At 42.8% G+C, this 22903-nt stretch overlaps 1 protein-coding gene across 1 annotated transcript in view; it reads left to right on the top strand.

The window, feature by feature from the left end:
• Positions 1–22903, top strand: part of Rnf150 (ring finger protein 150) — a 207565-nt gene that overhangs the window by 157954 nt on the left and 26708 nt on the right. Inside the window, exon 7 of the mRNA XM_027406133.2 lies at positions 1195–1405. Within this exon, the coding sequence (XP_027261934.2) occupies positions 1195–1405 (211 nt within the window). The remainder of the gene's footprint in view (positions 1–1194; positions 1406–22903) is intronic.

Raw genomic sequence — 22903 nt, forward strand, 5'->3', positions numbered from 1 at the left:
AACAAGTTTAGTCAACAGTGAATCACTCATTCTATAAACTATCTTCCGGCAAGTGAGTGTTGGTGAATTGACTAACTTCAGACAGAGATGGAAAAAGCAGAGAGACAAGAGCAAGGAGAAAAGACATGAGTTGCTTTGAGGAACTGGAGGATGGTGGCAGCAAGTGCGAGTGTGATCTCAAGAAACGCACACACAGCTCTGCAGATCTCCTCTTCAGGGCTCCTCACTTGCCCCGATTTACAGGGCTCTGATTTCAATGACTGTGAGCATCAATGTGGTGCTCATTGAATACAAACCTGGGATTCCCTTTCCTTGGCCTTGACTGTCATGCTCTGCAGAATCTGGGAGCAGGAAGTCATGGAATCATCATGCTTCATGACAAAGAAGCCAATCTACAAATCAGACAAACACACAGAGAGAGAACTTCATAGCAAGTTCAGGCAGCCAAGGCTACATACTGGAAATGGAGTCTCCAATAATAAAAAAGACAGAGGTCCATCTGGAAGAGAAGGGGAGTAATGGATTTGTCTAATGTGTGACTAATCCCATGTTGAGTGCATTGAAATATTTTTCTACAGCTGACTTTTGGCTTATATTTTTTTAAAAGTAGCCTCAGCCTCTGTGTGTGTGTGTATGTGTGTATGTGTAAGTGTGCATGTGTGTGTGCATGTACATGCATGTATCTTCCCTGTATAATTCCCAGTGAGTAAGACTCTGCTCCCTCTCACTTCCATATCATGTTTATAAACAATGCATGAGACTGACAATAATTAGCAGGCTGCTGGCTCCATCCTGTGTGGGGGAATAAATTCTCTATATAAAAGGAAGTCCTAGTTTTATCATTATAAATAAAGATCATGTATTCATCCTAACTAGTTATCTAAATGTAGAGATTTTGGTACACTTGAAATTAAATACATTTATATCTAAAAGGAACCTTTAGAATGGAAATGTGGGATGATCTTCTCATGACAATAAAACTAATATATATGTGTGCGTGTGTGTGTGTGTGTGTGTGTGTGTGTGTGTGTGTGTGTGTGTGTGTGTACATAAAAACATTTTTAATAAAGCAATTAAAAACAAAACAGTGAAGCAATGGGTTTAATTTTACATTCAGACAAAACATTTAGGCTGCACACATTGCATTTCTAAACCAAGGATATGCCCTAAGATGGATCCTTTTTGTCCCCTCAGCCCAATGCTGACTGCATGGACGACTTGCCCATTGATTTTGAGGGCTCTCTAGGAGGCCCACCAACCAATCAGATCACAGGCGCCAGCGACACAACAGTAAATGAAAGCTCAGTCACTTTGGACCCTGCTGTGAGGACAGTGGGAGCCCTGCAGGTGGTCCAGGACCCAGACCCTGTGCCACAGGAGGGAGAAGCCATCTTTACAACTAACAGTAAGTACTGTGTTTCAGAGGATCATCACCCATGGAGTTATTGCCTCACAGGGATTAGAGGACAAGTAACATTGCATATCATTGTGTGATGGTTGATGTTGTCAACTTGATAGAATTTAGAATTACCCTAGAAGACAAGCCTGTAGACAAGCCTGTGAAAGAATATCTACATTGGGTGAGTCTGGGCACACCTGTGAAGGCCTGTCTACATTAAGTTCATTGATGTGGGAAGGCACTCTTTATCCATGGGCAGCACAGCTACGGGGGCTGGGGTCTTAGCTGAATAAAACGGAAGCAAAGAGCTGGACAATAGCATTCACTGATCGCTGCTTTCTGGCTGTGATGGCTTCTGACATCAGAGGGCAGGTAAGAGAAATAAATGTCAGGGACATAGCTGCTACCTCCATTGTCTTTGTTGTACATGGGCAGGTAAAGGAGGGTGCTTGAGCCTCTTGAGTGTGTGGGTGTCTATAGAAGCTGGTCTGACCTATGTGCAACAGCAGCTTTCCCATTGCTGGGGACTCGGTTGTATACAGCAATCTTTGTTTTATTTTATTTGCTTAAAACAGGATCCTATTATGTTGCCTAGGCTGACCTCAAGTATCTAAGATGGAGCTGCAGAGTAGCTTGGACTACAAATGTGTGCTGTTATTATGGCATGCCTTCAGGTGGGCATTTTTAGGTTGTTTCCTGGCTATTTCACGTAGATAGTCACTAAGTCCTGTGCTGTTCACCAGTAATTGTCATGGAACTATTTAAATATCTGTAGGAGACTGAAACTAAAATCTAAAGCACCTACTATTTAGTCAAATATAGTAAGAGAGAAAAGCCTTAGGAGTTCTAAGACATTCAGCATACAAATTAACTGAGTTAAGTTTAAAGTCAAAAGAGTGGGTAGATGATGCCATTTTAAATAAAGTATACTTCCTCTTGGTAGAAGCAACATATTCACTATGGAAAACTATAAAGGCAAATTGAATCATCTTGGGTTCTTTCCATTGAAGTCAACTTCTTTCTTATATATTTGTGATTTTCATAGAATCTATAAAAATATGCTAAGGTGTAAAAACTGGTATTTTTCTGATTAACTATAGTCTTAATTATTGGAAGATTGAGAGAGAAAAAATTTCAAAGAATATAGTTACTTTTAATAATATGCTTTATTTTATTTTTATTTTTTACATGTATTGTTTGGGGTATTGGGGTGTGTCCGCGTGTCACAGGGCATATGTGAAGGTCCCAGGAGACCTTACCAGAGTTAGTTCTTTCCTTTCACTATGTGGGTTCCAGGGATCAAACTCAGCTTGTCAGGCTTGGTGGCAAGAACTTTGCCAGGTGAGCCCTCTCACCCGCCCACTCTGCTGTATTTGCTGAAAGAGTGAAGACAACCCTCAGATGTCAGCTGTAGAGCACTCTAACTTTAGGATGCCCACAGGACTTCCACAGAAGTTGCATGAGAGGAGTTTAGTGTCACACACCATGCCATCATCATTGATTGTCTTTACAAAGAAGAGCTGGAATTTCGAAAACTTGACTTTCATGGTGTAAGAATATCAGGTTGAAACACTGAGCAGTAGACATTTGAGATTCCTTAGAGACTGATTCGATCCCGTTGTTTTCACAGTACTGATGTCATGGAAGCCATGTATGTGATGTGGTGTGAATTGTCTAATAGCATAGTACCCAAATATAAATAGGTAATGCTCACTCAATTAATATACTTTATTTAACCAAATATATCCAAAATATTTTGTATTCTTCTTTCTAGTGGTTGCTCTTCAGAATATAATATAGTCCATACTTCCCATGTATTTGGTTTTAGGCCAGCTAGCCACATTAGAATTCCTTGGTAGTCCTGTATGACAAGTGGCTTACCATAGTGCTGCCCATAGATAGAAACTCTCAGTACTATAAAAGAACCCTGAAGATTGTTAGCTCCTGTTTTTGTTTGTTTGTTTTGTTTTTTGAGACAGGGTTTCTCTGTGTAGCCCTGGCTATCCTGGAACTCGATTTGTAGACCAGGCTGGCCTGGAACTCAGAGATCGGCCTGCCTCCACATCCAGAATTCTAGGATCAAAGGCATGCGCTGTCACCACCTGGTGGTGTTTTTGGTCAGAATAAGCTTGTAATTTTTGCCACAAGAAAACTACAGCCCAGAGGAGTGAATGTCTGACCCAGGTCCATTATGTTGCAGTGAGCCAGCGGGGCTTGTGGTTTTCCTATTAGTGGTATCTGCTGTCACCTTGGAAGGCTGGGCACTAAGAGACTCAGTGAGGAGCATGGAAGGCCTGGGAGAACCTTGCCAGCAGTCCAAGAACATCCAAGTCCATGTAGGAGGAACAAAACAAAAACCGGGCCATTCTCTTTGCAATATAATGGTTGTTGATTGACCAAGACAGCAAATCACCTGCTGCATGCCCTAATAGAAAAACTTGTTGCACATTTTTCACAGACCTCAATTAAACCCAGGTGACCAATGAAAAAGCATTTTCATTTAATGTGGCTAAATATCATCTAAAACGAAATAGGTATAAATACACTGTGGGCTAAAAGCCACCCACAACAAAATAGAAAACTACAGTCTCTGGCCAGGTGACCCATAATCCTTGAGCTCTTTGAGTAAAATAGAATTGGGTGTGCAGGTCAAAGCAGCCTTTTTCCTGGGCCATCTACTTCTGATCGGTTTTATTTATTTGGATTTAACAGAAATGAACAAGCAAAATGGCTATAGATGCCTTAGGGGGAAAATTCTCTGTAAAGATTTTCAAATTTTCCAGCTTCATCTTCAAACAAATCAGTTAGTGAGCAAACATAAGCCTGCTACTGAATGCCCTATGATTCCAGTTCTCATCAGCATCATTTTCATCAGCTTTCTGAGGCTGTCTGATTGTTGGGGCTCAGTGTAGATGGTTGGTGTCACACTTGTTGTTCAGTGCAGAGGGCCATGGATATGGCTCAAATTCAATTCCCAGAACAACAACTAGCAGAATGGAGATGGGGACATTGCTATAAAACACAAGCAAAAAGTCAGATGGAGACCTTGGTATCAAATCATCCTCTGTCCTTACATCTCCACAAACCAGGGAATACAGAAAATGAAGAACGCACAGCACTTTACAGATGTGCAGCAACAGACCAGCTGTCACCCTGTGAAGCCTGTTTCATATAGTCACTCCCAACAGTCTTGTGAGGTAAACTTTATTTCTATCCTCCTTTCACTGATGAGTATGTGGAGGCCCTGAGAGATGAAGGGTTTCACACACTAGTGCCAGGCGCATCTGGAACTCAAGCCAAGCTACTGTCTAAGGATATACAGGGGCTGGGGAATGCATCCTGGCTTGCTCACTTTTCATTTAGTACAATTATTCACTTCTTGCCACTTCAAATCTCCCCAAAGTTCCAAACTTTGCTCAGTTCCAAGTAACACCATCCTTCCTACCTCCCTTCCAGTTGTCCTCTCAGCAAACAGAGCTGTCATGCTGTGCTGGGTCCAGTGCATGGCTATCCTGTCAGCACTCACTTGCAGCAGGAAGGTGGAAGCAGATTGCCACTGAAGATGGGAAAATCTGGTGTTACGATAAATCTTTCCTCCAAAAGCCGCCAGAGCCCTACCACCACGTGGATGGTCTCCGCCAGCCACCTGAGTTCTGCCCACCACATGGATGGACAAAATAATACAGAGACTTATATTAGGTAGAAATACTGCTTGGCTAATTTCTCATCTGCTAGCTCAGTCTTAATTATCATAAATCAATATATTTTATGACTTATCAGACGCCTTCCATTGGTGTCCTTATCCCCGGGATCACATGGTGGCTCCAAACAGAGAGCAGGAGGAAGAGCAAAGGGGAAAAGGGACCACTTCCTGCTTATCCTTCCTTAAATATGAGTCTCCCTGCTATATCACTTCCTGCCTGGATCACCACTTCTTTACTACATTTCCCAGAATCCTTCCGCCTAACTTGCTGCCTCATTGGCCAAACAGTACTGTATTCAACAAACAATAAGATGAACATACACAGAAGTACATTCCCCAACAATCTGGCATTAAGGGATCACATTCAGCTCCCTTAAAAGGGAGAGAAAGAAAAATAAATCATTTACAAAGCCACGAAGTGCCTAGCTTGCAATTCTGGCACCAGGAGGAAGGAGCCCCCATTTTCTACTCACCGTCTATCTGTTGTCATCTTGACATAACAGTCTGCATCACATTCTCCTCAGCCTCAAACCCTGTGGATGGCTGCTCAGATGCTCCTTCAGCACTCTCTACCTGCAGGCTGGCCATGCCAAACCCTGGCCTGACTCCCAGGAACTGAGTGCAGATGGTTGGGATTGCTTCCACCGGGGAAAAGGGTGTCTTAGGGACAAAGGGAAACACAGCTAAACAATCATCCCCAAGTGTTTGGAGACTCTAGAGGGGAGCCAGAAAATGATGCTGGGGAAGAAGACTTATTGCACCTTCCCAAATCCCCCGAGCTCCAGTTGGCATCTTCTCAAGAAATTCTGAAGTCTTTCTTTTGTTTTTCAAGAAGGTTGTTGATTCCACAATCTGCTTCCTTCTTTCCCTGGTGAAACACTCCGAAGGCCCATGAGAAAGCTCTGCCTAAGGCATGCGGTGCACTGCTGTAGACACCACAGCCAGCCCAAGTGGAGAAGGATAGAGATGGGCAGAATCACCAAATCTCAGACACCCAGAACATTCGGAGAAGCACTTGGCATGACCAGGAGCGTTGGTCTTCAGGCTTCACAGAGGGAAAAAATCCATGAGAGCAAGTGCAGAGGCTAGAGGCACTTGGCCAACTAAAGCAAAAGGTGACAAGGCTTTCCTCTGGAAAATGCCCTTTGCTAACTTCCTGTTAGCCTTGATCTATTGAATACATATGGCCTATAACATCTTCATGACACATTTTAATTTTTGTTTTACTGGTGAATAGAATGTACTACATGAGTATGCTGCCCCACCCTGCCCCACCCTTACCCCTGGAAGAGTATTCCAGTAGCCCCAAGGGTTATCTGTTTTCTCTTAGGTAACTCACAATTAAGAGTCTCAAATTTATGGGGCTGTGGTGGCACATGCCTTTAATACCAGCACTCCAGAGAGACAGGAGCAGGTAGATCTCTGTGAGTTCAAGGTTGGGCCTGGTCTACAGAGTGAGTTCCAGGATAGCCAAGGTTACACAGATAAACCCTGCCTCAAAAAAAAAAAAAAGTCTCAAACTCAAATCAAAAAGAAAAATTTGTTTTCTTCTGGGACCTATCCATTCCAATTCTTGGACCTCACAAGAGAAGGGTCTGTGTTGGTTACTCTCCAAGGTCTCTGCATCCTGCACACCCCACAGTCAGTTGGTTACCAGGGATTCTTACGGTCCTCTCATCCATACTGAAGTGACATTAGGGCAGGGTGTAAATACAGGTACACACATGCCACAGTGTGCTCGTGGAAGCCAGGGAACATCAGATGCTTGTTGTCCCCTTCCACCTGGTTTGAGTCTGAGTTCCTCTGTTAGCTACTGCTGTGTGTGATACACTAGCTTGCCTGTGAGCTTCAGGAACTCTGTGTCTCCACCTCCCATTTTTCCATAGGCCCATTAGGATTAATGAGCTGCTACCATGTCCAGCTTTTTACATGAGCTCAAACTCAGATACTCACTGTGCACAGGAAATGCTTTACTGTCAGGACCAGCCGACCTATTCGAACATGTGTGGAAGTGGGGTGAGGATTGAGAAAAGAAAGAGGCAAGAGACAGAAGATAGTCTGGAGGACCATCAGTAAATACTGCATTGCAATATTTATTACTCATTGCCCTTATATACTCCAATCAAAAGGGGAGGGCAAAAGACTCCCTTACCAATATACAAGGAACAAACAAACATAATTACCTCCTTAATACTCAAAACATCTAGTAATCATGCCCTAAGTCAAACATCCTATTATTTGATCTTGAGGGTCAAGACATCTAGTAGCCATGCCTTTGGCCAAACATCCTGTTGTTTAACCTTGAGGAGCAAGAAGAATAGGTTTGAACTCTCAGACCTTAGGATGGAACAGAGTCAATAACAATGGGTCCTGACACTTTACCCACCAAACTGTCTTCCCAGCCATTTTCTTCTGCTTCTTTGCTACCCACATCTCTTTGACAGAAACAGAAGCAGGAAGAGTCTCAGAAGAGCACAAAAGAGTTGGTGTCTGTATGTGTCAATACTCTTGATCTTCGAACTGCATACTTAGCTGGTGTCAAACCATGGGATTGCTCATTTAAAAGAGCTGTGAGGTAGATAAGTCCTTTAATGGTGAATAGATACATGCACACACCCAACCCGGTGAGTGTGTATTTGTATGCACACACGTGTGTGCTACCCATACTCTGCAAAATGTTCTCACAAGATGAAAACCATTACTGAACACAGAAATTGCAGTATTTAAAGAGGTTGTGACACATCGACTCTAGCAGCTGTCACAGGGACAAGCCTGGATCCTCCAGGGGCACATGCTTCAAGCTAATTAGGGACAAAACTTCCAAAGAGTTCATTCAGAGATGTGTTTAGCTCTTAAGTATTTCCCTGCTTCTGATTCAGGGAACTCTACGGACAGCTCTCTGGGGACTCTTCATGCTGAAATGTGTGTTTTGTTTTGTTTGCCCTAATCAGGCCAGAAGTGACATTCACTTCCATTTTTGAAGTCTGATCATTTTTTTAATGATCACTTGGTGAAATTACTTGTAATATCAGCATTGTAAATGCCCCCAACACCTGCTCTGACTTCAACGTGAACATAAACCCAAGACAACAAAATATAATATAGGCTTTCCCAGGGAAGCTGACCTTGAACTATGGGAATCTAGTCCCCTTAGGGGGGAAGGAAAGTGCTGGTATAAACATCACAACATATTTTAGATACGCAACTATACTTAACTGCTTTTGCAAAGTAACCATTTTCAGAGTTCTGTGTGAATGTAAAATATATGGGTGTGTTCAAAATCAACACACCAAGATGAAGCATGCCATTGTCTATGAAGGAGTCCAGTGTGAATAGTTACACCTGCTTTTCTACATTAAAAGCCAGACATTAAAGCCAGAAATGGCAGAGTAGCTGCCCTGGACAATGGATTAATATGCCATGAAATGATTTCCCTCAGTGCCCATAAGATACACATTTTCCCAAGCAAGATTTGGGTGTATGTCCCCTGTAGCACATAAAAGAATCAGTCAGCTCACCTCAGATGAGAAACCCCACCGACACCTCCTCTCCAGGAAACTGGCAAGCCACGGTGGACTACTTTTGTACAAAATGAAGTGTTTGCAGCTGGACAGTCTGCTCCAGACAGGCCTCCATGTCTCTCCATGTGCCAGGTCCCTGGAGCAACACCAGCCGTTGTTCCACGGCCCTCCAGCTCAGTGGCAGCCTCAGTGGAGGCACAGCTGTGGTCAAGAGCAGAGAGCTTTTGCAGCCAGCACATGCCTGAATCATCAAGTGCACCCAGATGGGGCCTGTCCCATCCACAACCCACCAGGCTTTCCATAACAACATTCCTCCTCAATTAAAACCACTTGCCAATCTCAGAAAGTCCACTTGGGGCCAGACTCCCAGGGTTTTCCTGTCTTGCATGTCTGGTGCCTCTGACAGGGAAAATTGACAATCTGCAGATTCACAAACAGCCCGAGAGAAAATTAATCAGTTTCCACTACAGATTGCCACTTTTAGCGCTGTGCCTAGTTCTGACACACAGCATACACACAGAAGAAACGCGTCCCCTTGGGAGACTCCGCAGGCCGATTGAACCCTTTGTTGCTGGGATTTTTGTCTGGGATGCTCTGAGCTGCTCATGGCAGCAACTTCTCTAATTTGATTAATTCCTCACAATGCTGTCTCACTTTTGATATGTGTCCTGATTCGGCAGCTGTTCCCCAAGCAAGCTGGGGACAAGGCCAAGGAGCAGATTGGCACTTTTCCAAACACTGCCACACTGAGCAGGAAGTCAGCAGCCCTGCTGGTCCTGGCTGGAAAGTATGCAAGCAGGTCAGTGATTCCTGAGTGTTCCAACAGCACCAGGTATAAAAGAGATGACATTTCTGCTTGCATTTCAACTGTCATATCATGCCAAAATGCTGTCATTCAAAGACTGAGAAAACAAGGACAGCGGAGGATGCCTTTTCGATGACATAAGGACTGCCTTTACAGGTCAGAGACTGGAGCTTGAGTACACCACAGAATTACAGGGAGAAAGGAGAACCAATAACTGCATTCCAGGAGCTACTTACTGTAATAGATACCAGGGGAAGGCTATTAGCCCCAGGCAGGAAATTGAGCCTTATTCCTGGAATGACCTCTGGTTATTGCTGTGACCTTGAGCAAATCACAGTACTCTCTTTTCTCTTAGGCAATTACACTAGCAAGCAATTCCTGAGAACATTCCTAGGCCTGTACCTCTGTTTATGGCAATTTCCCTATCTCAGGAGAGCTTTGAGTCTCACTAGGACATCCCAAGATCTTGTATCCTCACCTCCAAGCTCTTCTTGTCACTTTTTTCCTTCCAGCACCTCTGAAACAATCCAGTAAGAGCTGCACCCTCTCTTTCTCCAAGCCACATTTTTAAGACTACACAGGCTCTCTGTGACATTCGTCATCTGTCCGTCTTCAAGTGTAATGAACAGTGGCAAAGACTGTATGCAAAGGCAGCTGAAAGTGCCATAGCACAGTTGCCCTTGCTACAAGCCTCAGCCTGGGCTCTTTCTAGGATCCTCTGTTTTGCTTCTATGTTCCAAATACCAGCAGAGTTTATTATCTCATACAGTTATATTCAATATACATAGAATGTCTGTATGTCTGTATGTGTGTTGGGGGGGATGAGTGACAGGTGGGTGATGAATGGACCGATGAATGGATGATAGACAGATATAGGTGGTTGGTGGATGAATAATCTGTGGGTAATAGATGAATGGATAGATAGTGATTTGTTTGGGGGGATTTGTTTTTGTTTGGGTTTTGGGGGTTGGTTTTGGGAATTTGGGGTGTTGTTTTGGTTTTGGTTTTTGGTTTTGGTTTTTGGTTTGTTTGGTTTGGTTTTGGCTTTTCAAGATGGGGGTTTCTCTGTGTAGCCTTGGCTGTCCTGGAACTCACTCAGTAGACCAGGCTGGCCTCAAACTCACACAGATCTTCCTGCATCTGCCTCCGGAGTACTGGGATTAAAGCGTGAGCCACCACTGCCCAGCCCAGATACAGTGAATTTAAGGAAACCAACATAGTGATAGAAGGTGAGGGAGACTGTATTACGGTGCATACATTGTGTTTTGCCTACTAATGAAAAATGAAATATATATATGCATGTGTGAATGTATATGTATATATATCCAAGCTATAGCACATATCACTAAATCTCATCCTATGTGATAACACTGTGACCCTACTCCCATGGGACACAGGTACACAGTGATAAACTAGTCCCAAGTCACAAGCAAGTAGGGTGACTAGTGCCTTGTGGAAATGGACTGGTGATTTATTATTTATAGTTATTGATGTGGCAATACTGCACAGCAGAAACAGGAGTAAGCACAGTGATGAAAAATGAAAGAGCAAAGGCAGCAGCAGTTGAGGATTGCCCTGGAGAAAGGCCCCAGTGCTTAGCTACACATAATTTCTGAAAGAGCCCTAGTAATGTCATGAAATCAAATGCTCAGAGACCACTGTGAGCTTCAGGAAGCTCTTTAATCTTGTTTTGGATTGTCAGCATGACTCTTAGTGCTTTATATTAATCCAAAATAAATGAAGATGTCCCCACAAAGAGATGATTCAGCATTGTGCTAACTTCATGACTTTTGTTGTTGTTGTTGTTGTTGTTGGTGGTGGTGGTGGTGGTGGTGGTGGTGTGTGTGTGTGTGTGTGTGTGTGTGTGTGTGTGTGTGTGTGTGTGTGTAGGATGCCAGATGTCCTACTCCATCAATCTCTGAGTTGACTTCTTCCCTTGATGAAGGCTTTCTCACTGAGCCTGGAGCTAGGCTGGGAGCCAGCAAGTCCAGTGATCCTCGTGTCTCTGCCTCCCACAATGGTTACAGGCACAGGCAGGGCCATACCCAGATTTTTATGTGGGCATTGGGGATTCAAACTCAGGTCCTTATGATTGCAAAGCAAGCACTCTAACTCACTCAGCCATCTCTCCAACCCTGAAATTTCTTGATAGACTATTCATGTATCCTCAAGGCCTAGTATCTGTAAACTAGATCCTAAACTGTTTGCTTGTGGGGTTGAGAGCTGACGTCATACCATTGTTCTCAGAATTGCATTAGCTCTGGAGCCAGAGCTGCAGGATGCTTGTAGTTATTTTTCTTCTCACTAATTGGTCATTGGAGAACTACTGAAGTATTAACTACAGTCCTTATGAGCACGATCTCATTTAAAATACTGCCCTCCCCATGGCATCTCTTACAGTGAGACCTTTCAGGTCATCAGGGTGAGCATTGCTCAGCCCACCAATCAATCAGCAACCCATTAGAGTCAGTTCATAGAGAGACAGAGAGCATATCCTCTCCATGCTGAGCTCTATACTGGGTATATGTCGGCTTAAGTAGCCCTAATCTGAAGGTTTTAGGACCAAACGTGATGTGGATTTCAGGGTTTTTTTTTTCAGATTTTGGAAGATTCTTTGACAATATATAAAATGGCATTGTGAGCAAAGGACCCATGTCTAACCATGAAATATCTTTGTGTTTTCATATATTCCACTCCCACACAACCTAGTACAATGTTTTCAGTGTGCCCACATATGGTTTGCCAGCTGTGGAAGTCCCTGCCTATGCATTATGCACAGGCTCAGAACATTGCAGACTTTGGAGCATCTTACATTTCATATCTGGGGCTTAGTGATGTTCAAAACGTGTTTAATAGAGAGTCAAGCAAAATTCCCTATGTCTAAATATGCTCTTATACACACTCATGAGCACATGTACAAATATGCACACACGTGTGAGTGTGGGATGTATGTGTAAGTATACATATATAACCACTCCTTGGACCCTGGCTAATCATCCAGAGCCATTAGGAATTCCCAGGCATTGTCCTCAGCAGAAATACTCAGCTGCCTCTCAGCACACAGCTCCAACACTGCACAGTGCACATGAGTTGTGTTTGCTCATCAGAATGCATCCACTGAAGCTCAACTGGGAGCCAACATTCAAATATGGCAAGGTTTGCAGACAAACCTCAATTCCCACCCTAGAGATCTGGGAGGCATGCCTTCTTCCCTCATGGCAGCAGTTGGTTCTAGCAGAGTCATGGCAGCCCACATGAAATAAATCATGTCTTCTACAGTTGAGTGGATTTGCAACCCCAGATTTAAGGACAGTATAGGGAGTGGAATTGCCTTCATGCTCAGTGACTGATGTCTCACAGAAGGTCAGGGTTTTGAATTTCCCTACTATATCTCACAAAAAAAAATGGGTAAAAACCTGCCATGAAACAATGTGTGCACCTACCTATGAGCCAACCACACATGTAGCTAGTACTCCCCTGGTAACCAATGTTCACAGCAGGGAGAAGCAATTAGTAGATACACAGGCTGAAACTCCATAAAAATAATTAATAAAACAAATTCTTTGCTTCTATAAATAAAGATTTATACCTCAATCCAAGCTGTCAGCACAGAAGTCAGGACTGCTCTCCAGCACCTGCTGTGCAGCAAGAACAGTGGAATGGATTTTTTAGGGAAAATAATGCCATAATAACACAGCCACTGTTATTTAAATAGTAGTTAATTAGAAAATTGGATTTGACAAATCAAACTTAATGCAGAGCAGTGCATTAAAGAAAGTATCAGCCCTGTTAGAAAGTTAGCAGGCCATTTGCACAGTACAATGAATAAATCTACAGAACATATCCATACATATGCATTTGTGGAAATGTATGTGGACACCTATTAGTACACAAAAGCATGCATGCATATATACATTTATATATGCATATACACATTTATATATGCACATGTTTATAAATGAATATTACATAATAGACATAATACCTAAAACTTCTTATACTCACATAGATTTTATACTATGAATATAGATAGATAGTAGATAGATAGATGATACATATATAAATAGACAGACAGACAGATAGATAGATCCTACCTATATACCTACACATATGCATATGTTACCCAGGACCTTCATCTTTCTAACACAGTGGTTAGATGAGTCTTAGCAAGGCTAATTGAAATTTCTAGTCATGATTCATGATTACTTCTGGAAATAAAACTGTAACTCTTCAGAGACAGAACTCTAAGATCCAATTCCCATATTATCTTCTTTCTTCCGAGGGCCTGGAGACTCTCTAACACTGGAAGAAGCAAGTGTTCCCTTGCAGCCACAGTGCTCCCTAATTTTAGGTATTGACCAAGACTCACAACAGAACAATTCCATCTGACCAGGCACCAGGAGATGGGGTGAGATGGAAAGGGTGCTAAGGAGGGAAACGCGGGTCTTTGCTGGACAGCAGGAAAATGCACTGAGGTCACCTGTTCCTAATGTCACCTCTGCCAAGAAGCTGTTGGTCACGGGGCTTAGTCAAGGTCCAACCCTGCCACCTGCTGCCTCTGCAACTTTGGCCAAACAGCTCACCCTTTCTTTTGCTTACATGGGGAAAGAAGGAAACAACTGAGGAATTTTCAGCATGTCATAAAATCATGCAAGGGCAGTTGGACTTTTGCCATAGTCATCATTCCGCTGGGACTGACACACAGCTACATCCACTTGCTTTCCAAGCATACATATTAACTTCTGAATTATGCTGGAAAAAGAAAATGCTTTGGATAGAGAAAATTCTGTAAACACCTTACATACCAAGATGAACCAACAGAGCAAAAGATGACTGGAAGAATTGATATTTGCTTTCCAGTGGACTAGGGAGAGGCTCAATGGTAAAGAGTAGGTCTTGCTCTTGCAGAAGACCGGATTTGATTCCCAGCACCCACATGGTGGGCCACAACCATAACTCCAGGCCCAGCAGATATGATACCCTTTTCTGACCTCAGGCACCAGGCATGTATGTGATGCACAGATATACATAACAATGAGACAAAACACTAATACACATAAAATAATAAAATAAATCTAAAAATATTTTTAAAAGAATGATTTTCTCAGATTTGTTATTTTACCAAGAAAATAGGCCTTTGGAACCATAAATTTAAGTCCTAAAAGAAAAAAAGCAACAGGTTCCACTTTCTAGTTTCTCTGGATTCAAGGCAGCCAAGATCAGAACCATAAACGTAGTTGTTAACTACTGACAACATGGTCTTCCAAATCTACCACAGGTAGGAGAGAAAAATACATGATGGATCCCAGCACTTGGGAGATAGAGGCAGAAAGATGGCAGCCAATCTGAGGTTAGCCTGGTCTGCATAGTGATCTCTAGGCCAGCCTGGGTTACAGAGTGAGATCCAGGTTCTCTCTAAATGTTATATATAGTCTGAGAATTTGATACTTAGAAGGGAATCATAATGGTAGGACCCATTTCTTTGTAGTTTTCTATCTTGATGAACAAATACAGGTAAGGCCATGTACACCTATGGCATTTGGTTCCTATCATGTATATAATGAATTTCTTCTAGAGTCAAATGCAGTTTCTTTTTCTAAGGTACATGGCTGGGACTTTCTCTTTAAGTACCTATGCTAAGGATGTGCTAAGCTTACACACACACACACACACACACACACACACACACACACACACACACACACGCTAAGGGTGTGCTGAGTGTACAACACCCTTGCTTAGGTGTGCTTACACACCCATGATTAGGGTATGCCATACTCACTCATGGTTAGGAGCTGCTGTGATTACACATCGATTGCTTAAGATATTCTTATCTTGTTCCAGAATCATGTGAGCATCAAAATATTCACCTTTCCCTAAATAAACACTATCTCTTATCTATCCCTCAATCCACAGCTTTGAAATAGAAATCACACTTGCCTCTGATACTGGAATCATAGTCAAAGTGTTGAGCAAAAATAGTAGGAGTCCCATCAGCTCTGTGCTGCCCATGCCCTCTGATCTGATGCTGAGATATTTGCTCTTGAAGGCACTGAATAAAAACCAAAGGTAGCTTGGTCCACTGAAATAGAAAGTTTTATGACACACTTGAAATAGTCGAAGGCCCAAAGTCCACAGCTTCCTTGGGGATACAGGAGTCTGATCTACAGGCAACTCCTGAATTGGAGATGCTTCCTCAGTATCATGGATCCTCATGCTGCTGAGTACCAGTTGCACCTGGTGTGAAGGGGGTTTCAACTACTCTGCTGTACTTGCCATCATTGACAAAGCATCCTTCAGTTGAAGGAAACTTGGGAAATAGTCTCAGGCATACATCCCTTTGCAACAAAATAAATTAGGTGCAAGCAGAAAAGAAGAAGAAAACCCTGAAGATAGCAGGCTAGTCTCAGTTAACAGTAAAATACATCCTCTTGATGACGTTGGGCATGCTCACATCTGCAAAGCTGTCAGAAATACAAGTTCATATTATATACTGATTGTATGCTTCCAGGAAACATTGGGACAATGATAAACACAGCATGCAACAACAATCAAAGGGTAGGGGCAGGCTCTTCTCTAAATAAACATCTAAGGTTTTTTGCTCTATATATTTCAAGGTTAAAAACTGAAAAAGAAAGGGACTCTCTACTACCAGTTATCCTACCAAACAATAGCATCATAGCACCTTAAAAAATTAAAACTTAGAATCTATGCACATCTTGAAACAACTTTCTGTTGTGGAAAGGTCATAAAACTCCTTGAGAATCTGGAGGGAAGATGCAATTGAAATATCTAAGGCACCTCCATGAATGTTAGTCTGGAAGTTTGTGCCATTAATTAGTAAAAGCTGCTTTGCCCAAAAGGTGGTGGTTTGTTCTAAGATTTATGAGTACCTATTTCAAGCTGGGAGGAGATTGACACTCTTGTGAAGGAATGTAGATTCTAACAGATGTAACCCAGATGTGTACTGAGAAATTACTCTGCCAAGCACTGTTACTTTAAAATTGATCTCATTCTCTACCCTACTACAGGCTCCATGTACTCAAGGGGTTTGGAGAACCCTCATTAGTTTAAAAAGGAGAGAGAGGGGCAATAGCTTTGTCTAGTGGAGGAAATACTAAAACCATAACCCCTGTGTTAATTCTAGGGACTCCCTGAGGGCTTGCCCTTGGGAACACATGTTGAGATATATTATGACAGAATGCTTTTGTCATGAGTTTTCCATTCATAGTGTTGGGAAACTGTTCATTTGTACATCCTGTGTGTAGATTTCCCCTTCCTGGCAGCCCACCCATAAATGAGACCCCATTGGTTCCTCACCTTTTCCCCCTCCATCTTAAGCCCACTGCAGGGCTCTTGGCCCATTCACAGTCACTGCTGCCAGCAACAAGAACAAAATTCAACTCAGGTGGTCCTGCCTTAGGGAGGCATCTGAGATCATCTGAGAAACAGGAAAGTACCTAGTAAGGCAACAGAGGTGGAAAGAACAGAGAGACATTTCCGTCTCCATAAACCCTGAAAACCGATGAGCCCCCAAAGCTTCCTTCATGTCTGGATCTCATTGTCCAGCCTATGCTTCTTAACTTACTGTCACGCCTGTGCCATGTACACCCCACAGAACTGAAATCAAAAGACCAAGTCCCCTTGTAGTGTTCCCTTTAATAAATCGACGTAAGTGGTCCAGACTTTCTTACTCAGTTATCCCTTTAGTCAAGCACTCATTATTGAATTTCTTTTATTTGCATAGTATTGGAAATGGAGGCCTGTGACTGTTCATGCAGAAAAGGCTTCTGCTATCTGAGTGGTTGGGACATTTGAATGAAGCAGTGCTGTTAGTCGGGTGCGTAGAATATTGGGGCTTAGAAGGGCTCTTCAGAGAAAGAATCATGGTGGGCAGAATGATTTTTGACCTTCAACTGTACAGTACCATTTCCTAAAATTCCTTTTCAGTGGGAAGAATCTGGGGCCAAGAAAACAAGCCATGCAGATCCCTAACCCATTTCATAAAGACAGAGTTAGCATAGAGTTAGTACAGTGCCAACTGCAACAGAGTAGAAGGCATGAATTAGCCATAACCATTCCTGTGCATGCATGCGTGTGTGTGTGTGTGTGTGTGTGTGTGTGTGTGTGTGTGTGTGTGTGTGTGTGTGTGTGTGTGCGCGCACGAGCGCAGGCCAAAAGACAAACTTGGATATTATTCTTTGGTGTCTGTCCATCTTGGTTTTTGAGACAAAGTCTTTCACTGGCCTGGAGCTTACCAAGTAGGCAGGGCTCATGTGCCTGTCTCTACCTCCCCAGCACTGGAATTAGAAACACAGACCACCAGACGTGGCTTTTGTCAGTGTGTGCTGAGGATCAAACTCAAGTCCTTGTGCCTTCAAGGCAAGAGTTTTACCAACTGAGTCATCACTCCACTCCTCATTTGAATTTTGTACAGCAAAATCAAAGCCAATATAAGCAGCCCTTGTATCCCCGTGGTCTGTAGCCAAGACTTCAACCAAACATGAGTAGCAAGTATTTAAGCAAAAGTCTATATGTACCCCACATGCACAGACATTTTCTCTTGTCATTATTCGCTCAACAATCCAGTATAACTCTTTACATTTCATCTATATTGTGTTAGGTATTATTATAACCCAGAGATGATTTCTATTACACAAGGGGATTTGTAGCTTATAACGTGCTACCAGGTTTTATACAACAGTACTCAAGGACATTAGTGTTCTTGGGGAGTCCTAAAACTAATCCCCTATGTATAGTTGAAATGTAGTAAAGAAATATGCTTTAATTCTTCATTGTTGTTTTTTAAGCTAATGTATCTATGAGAAACAGCCAGCCCAGAGTCTAAAGAAGCCCTGGTCCTTCTTCCTTCCTGTTGCATCTCCTTAGGAAAAGGCACTTGGGGTTCATTTCAGCTGCCAGATGCTTGCTTTGTTTTTGTTTTGGCTCTTCAGGAAATAGAGATCAGATTAGCAAAGGAAATGAAGATCAGATTAGCAAAATAAATGAAGTGGTTTAACAAATGGTTTCAACAAAGATTCGGTACTGTATTAATTAGTCATCTGCCTCTGTATATTGCCATGCTAGGTGCCAAGGGACATGGGGTGGAAACCAGTGGGTTTGCAAAGGACAGGCTCAGAGAAATTTGTTCCAGCTACTGTCATCATCTTCATTACCATTGTCTTCTCTCCATACTTTGCCTCCCAACTCCCCCACAGTAACCCTCAGAGCAACCCTGAAGACCCCTGGGTCTTAATAGATAGCTCTGAAATCAGCAGATCAAGAACAGCAGAGCTGGGTTCAAACCCTAGTTCTGCCACTTTGAGTGGCTCCTACAGAGACTTGGAAATGGTGGCTTCGCCTACCTTCAAGCAGCCTCAAGTATGGAAAAGAATATTATAAGCTAAAGCAAAAGTAATAAAGGAGGAGGGGAAGAGAGGAAAATAGACAGGGGGAGGAGGAGAAGAGAAAGCAGGGGGAAGAGGTAAGAGGAAGTCTGACAATAGCTGATGCCATGAAAAAGTGGCTCCTAACAGTTCTCACGCAAACTTGTTTTTATTTGTTTATTTTCTTTTTAGTTAATGAAAAAATTAACAGCATAGAAAGTAACAGGTTTCCTCATGGCACTTCCCTACATTCTTGTCATTTTACTTTACTCCTATTCATCCCTCCTCGCCCTCACCCATCCTCCTACCCTCATTTGCTACTCCCTACCCCTCCCCCCAAAACACCTACTTCTGCTTTTTGTCACATATATTCCATCATGTTCTCTTTTTTCCTTCCTTCTATCTTTCTTCCCTTAAAACTTCTGCCTCCCATCCCTCTACTTTCTACTTTCCTAACTTACACATGCCTGAAACATCCATACATGTAGAAATCTAAATCTAGAGTCCACATGTGAGAGGAATTGTGCAGTATTTGTCTTATTGAGTCCGAATCTTTTCAGTTAGCGTAACAGTTTTCAGTTGCATCGGTTTTCCTACAGATGTCCCAACTTCACTTTCCTCTCTGGTGAAGCTCTGCTGTGTGCATACGCATCTCTATCCACTCGTCTGTTGGTGGGCGCCTAGGCTGGTTCTGTTTCTTAGCTACTGTGAATGGAGCATTAATGAACACGCATGTCAAGTGCCTCTGCTAAACTGTGTGTGGACACACACACAGGAGGGGCTTAGCCGCACCACATGGTAGTTCAGACTGACTTCCAGCATGGCTGTGATGCTTTACTTGCATTCTTACCTGTGGTGTGAAGGGCACCTGTTTCCCCCAGTCCTCACTAGCCTTTGTCATTGGCTTTCTTGATGGTGGCCATTTGAAATGAGGCTAGATCAAACCTTAAATCAGTTGTAATTTGCATTTCCCCGGTGGCTAAGAAAATTGAACACTTTGGTTACTGATTGGCCACCAGCTCCACTGTTTTGTAAAGGTGCTGTTAGCTGCCTGTCCCCAACTGTAGCACAGGCTACAACTACAGAGGCTGATAATGAGCACATATTATTATAATTAGCATCATGGGACTGAGGATGTGGGATGGCACTTTACACCACTTCATTTCTTTTACTAATTTGGCACTTACTTTCTGGAAAGTGAGACACACTTTCCAGAGCATATGGATGCTGCTTTCCCAGGCTCCTCACAAAGCCCTGTCCCAGAAGATGTCCTAAAAGCAGGGGAAGGAGGAAGAAACACTAGAGAAAAAAACAAGTATGTGTCTATTCAGGCTACTATAACAAGCACCACGGTCTGGGTGCGTTAAACACCTAATATTGATTTCTCGTACTTCCAGAACTTGGGGCCTCCAAGATCCCAGTGTCAGCAGGTTTGGATTCCTAGCTGGCCTTCTTGCTGTGCCCTCACATGGCTGATGAGAGCACATGTGCAAGCCTGTTGTGTTTTTTTAATAAGGCACCAATTGCATAAAAACCCAATGACTTAGTAAAGGCTTCCACATGAACAACGAGCAGATGCACACAGAGGCACTTCTTACATCAGGATAACAGCCCGTCTGTTCCAAGCACTGTCAAGATAATGAACAGCTTCAGATCCATCATTGCCACTGGAGCGTGCATTTTACCCAAGCCATTCTTGAAGCTAGTCTGCTTTCTGTGTATAGTCTGACTGAGTGAGACATCAGGTATTCCAGACTCCTAAGCTTCTCCAGCCTGGTCACAAAGCCAAAAAGCAGAAGACACAATAGACATGAGGAGCAGTGGCCCACGTCTGCAAGGGCTAGATGAAGGAAGGCTTCACAACCGAGCAAAGCTCCCACACCCACGTCCTCAGTTTGCTGAGCTCCCTAACACATGTGTGCTTCTTCAGTTCTAATCTAAATCCATGGCCACAACCTGCTTCTGCAGGGGCAATTGTTGAGCACAAGTTTAAATTTTTGGTGTTTTAAACACAAAGAGCTGGAAATGTTTGCAAGCCAAAGAATGGGCTAAGTTATGGATTCATGGCATTCACAACTGGCCCACTGCTAGACTGTACTACATTTTCCAGGAAGGTATGTAAACACACCTAAATCAGTTTCAGATTGGGACATTAACCTGTGCTCCAACCCAAAATATCAGGCCTCTTTTCTATAGTTAAGACTGAGACTATCATGCCACACTCTGAGGCCTGCCCTCACACCAGGTCCCCCATGAACCACTTGTGGCCTGTGTTTAACCAGTCAAAGGTGGACTACAGTATGTGTTAGAGGGGTGGTAGGATCAAGCTTTCTGCTATACAGAAGATCTGCTGTCTCCATGCCTTTAAATGGGCTTCTGTTTTGCTGGAGGAGCAGGTGGTCATAACAGTCAGAAATTTAAGATATCCCAAATCTTAAACTGACCTAGGCAGTTTGAACAGGTGGATGCAAAATGATCCCTGCACACAAAGCCAAAACGCTCATGTCGGTGTTGAGTCTCAAGTTTTGCATTCATCTCTGTAGTTTGTAATTTGTTTATGCACTTTGTTAGGACTTTGCACTTCACAGATCTTCTGTTTAAATACTTCCTTGTCTTTGGAAATGCTGTGTAAGAGGACATGTTTCTATTTCTGTCTCTTTCTCTCTATCCCTTCCTGGAGCAAAGTAAAGGAGCCCTACTTTGCTGGGTCCTAGGACTTGGCCTTTAAGCCAGACCCTGTGTTCTGCCAGAGCCCTGTTCTCCAGTTTCTTCTGACTCCTTTGCTGTGTTATCATATAACACAATGGCAAGAAATGGGCATGTGCTTGCCATGCAATAAGGATCTCTTCATGAAATGTGGGTACACTGACCTCCATCCAACAACACTGAAGAAATACATTACAGAAACAATGGGACAATAGTTAGAAAAAGAAAGACATCACTCATCTACCACTATGTTACTGGGTGAGGAAGGAGCCAAGGAGGTGTAAAGTGAAAGGGTGAAAGCAGGTTCTTAGTAAATACAGTACAACAATATAATAATGAGAGCTATACAAGTGGCATAGCATATGCTGGACTGTGTGTGTGTGTGTGTGTGTGTGTGTGTGTGTGTGTGTGTGTGTATTTAAACCTAGGGCTTTATGCATACTAAGCATATATTCTACCACGGACTTTCATTCTCAGCAAGTACTTCTGGAAGTAGCAACAAAACATCACCCATATAAATTAAAAGTTGTAACATTCTAGTCTAGTACTCAAATCCTCCCCAAGTCTGAGCTCAGCCTACCCTTCTTTTCCCATTGCCCATATTAACTAAGACACTCCATCCACCTTCACTCATCTGCATGTACATGTATTCCCACACATGCAAACACATAAATAGAACTCAAGAACATCCAATACGCACCACTTAACATTCGTCACACCGTTCACAGTAGTTAACAGGTGGAAGTAACTTCAATATTCATCTATGAATGAATGAATGAATGAATGAATGAATGAATAAAGAAAATGTACTTGGGTTTTTGTTTGCTTTGCTTTTTTGAGACAAGGGTTCTCTGTGTAACAGCTCTGGCTGTAAGAAAATGTAGATTATGGATCCAGTGTAATATTATTTGGACCTTAAAAAGGGAAGGCAACCCTGTTTTGCTACAGCATATGAGCTAGAAGACACACTGACCTATAGTCATAATTCTGCACTGGGGGTGTGCGGATACTCCACCCAGAGGACACTTGGCAATGGCTAAAGATAGGTTTGATCGTCCAGCTAACACTAATCATATTCAGTGGGTAAAGACCAAGAATGCTGTGAAACACGACAGTTCACAGTGTCTCTCACACAGAGAACTACCCAACCTCAACTAGCAATCATTAAAAGACCCTGATATGATTTTTAAAATCAGATATTACCTGAGGTAAAGGAAAAACAGAAAACTGGCTATAAGTGGCATAAGAAAATGTGGGAGAGACAGAAATATTCAAGTTGGTTTTCTTTCAGTTTTTTTATTTTTAAAAAAATTTGGACATAAATGGAGGCTGCACAAGTGCATGCATGTCAGAGCCACCATAGCTCAGCTACTCGTGCTCTTA

This window comes from Cricetulus griseus, chromosome 3 (assembly GCF_003668045.3).
Source record: "Cricetulus griseus strain 17A/GY chromosome 3, alternate assembly CriGri-PICRH-1.0, whole genome shotgun sequence".
NCBI lineage: Eukaryota > Metazoa > Chordata > Mammalia > Rodentia > Cricetidae > Cricetulus > Cricetulus griseus.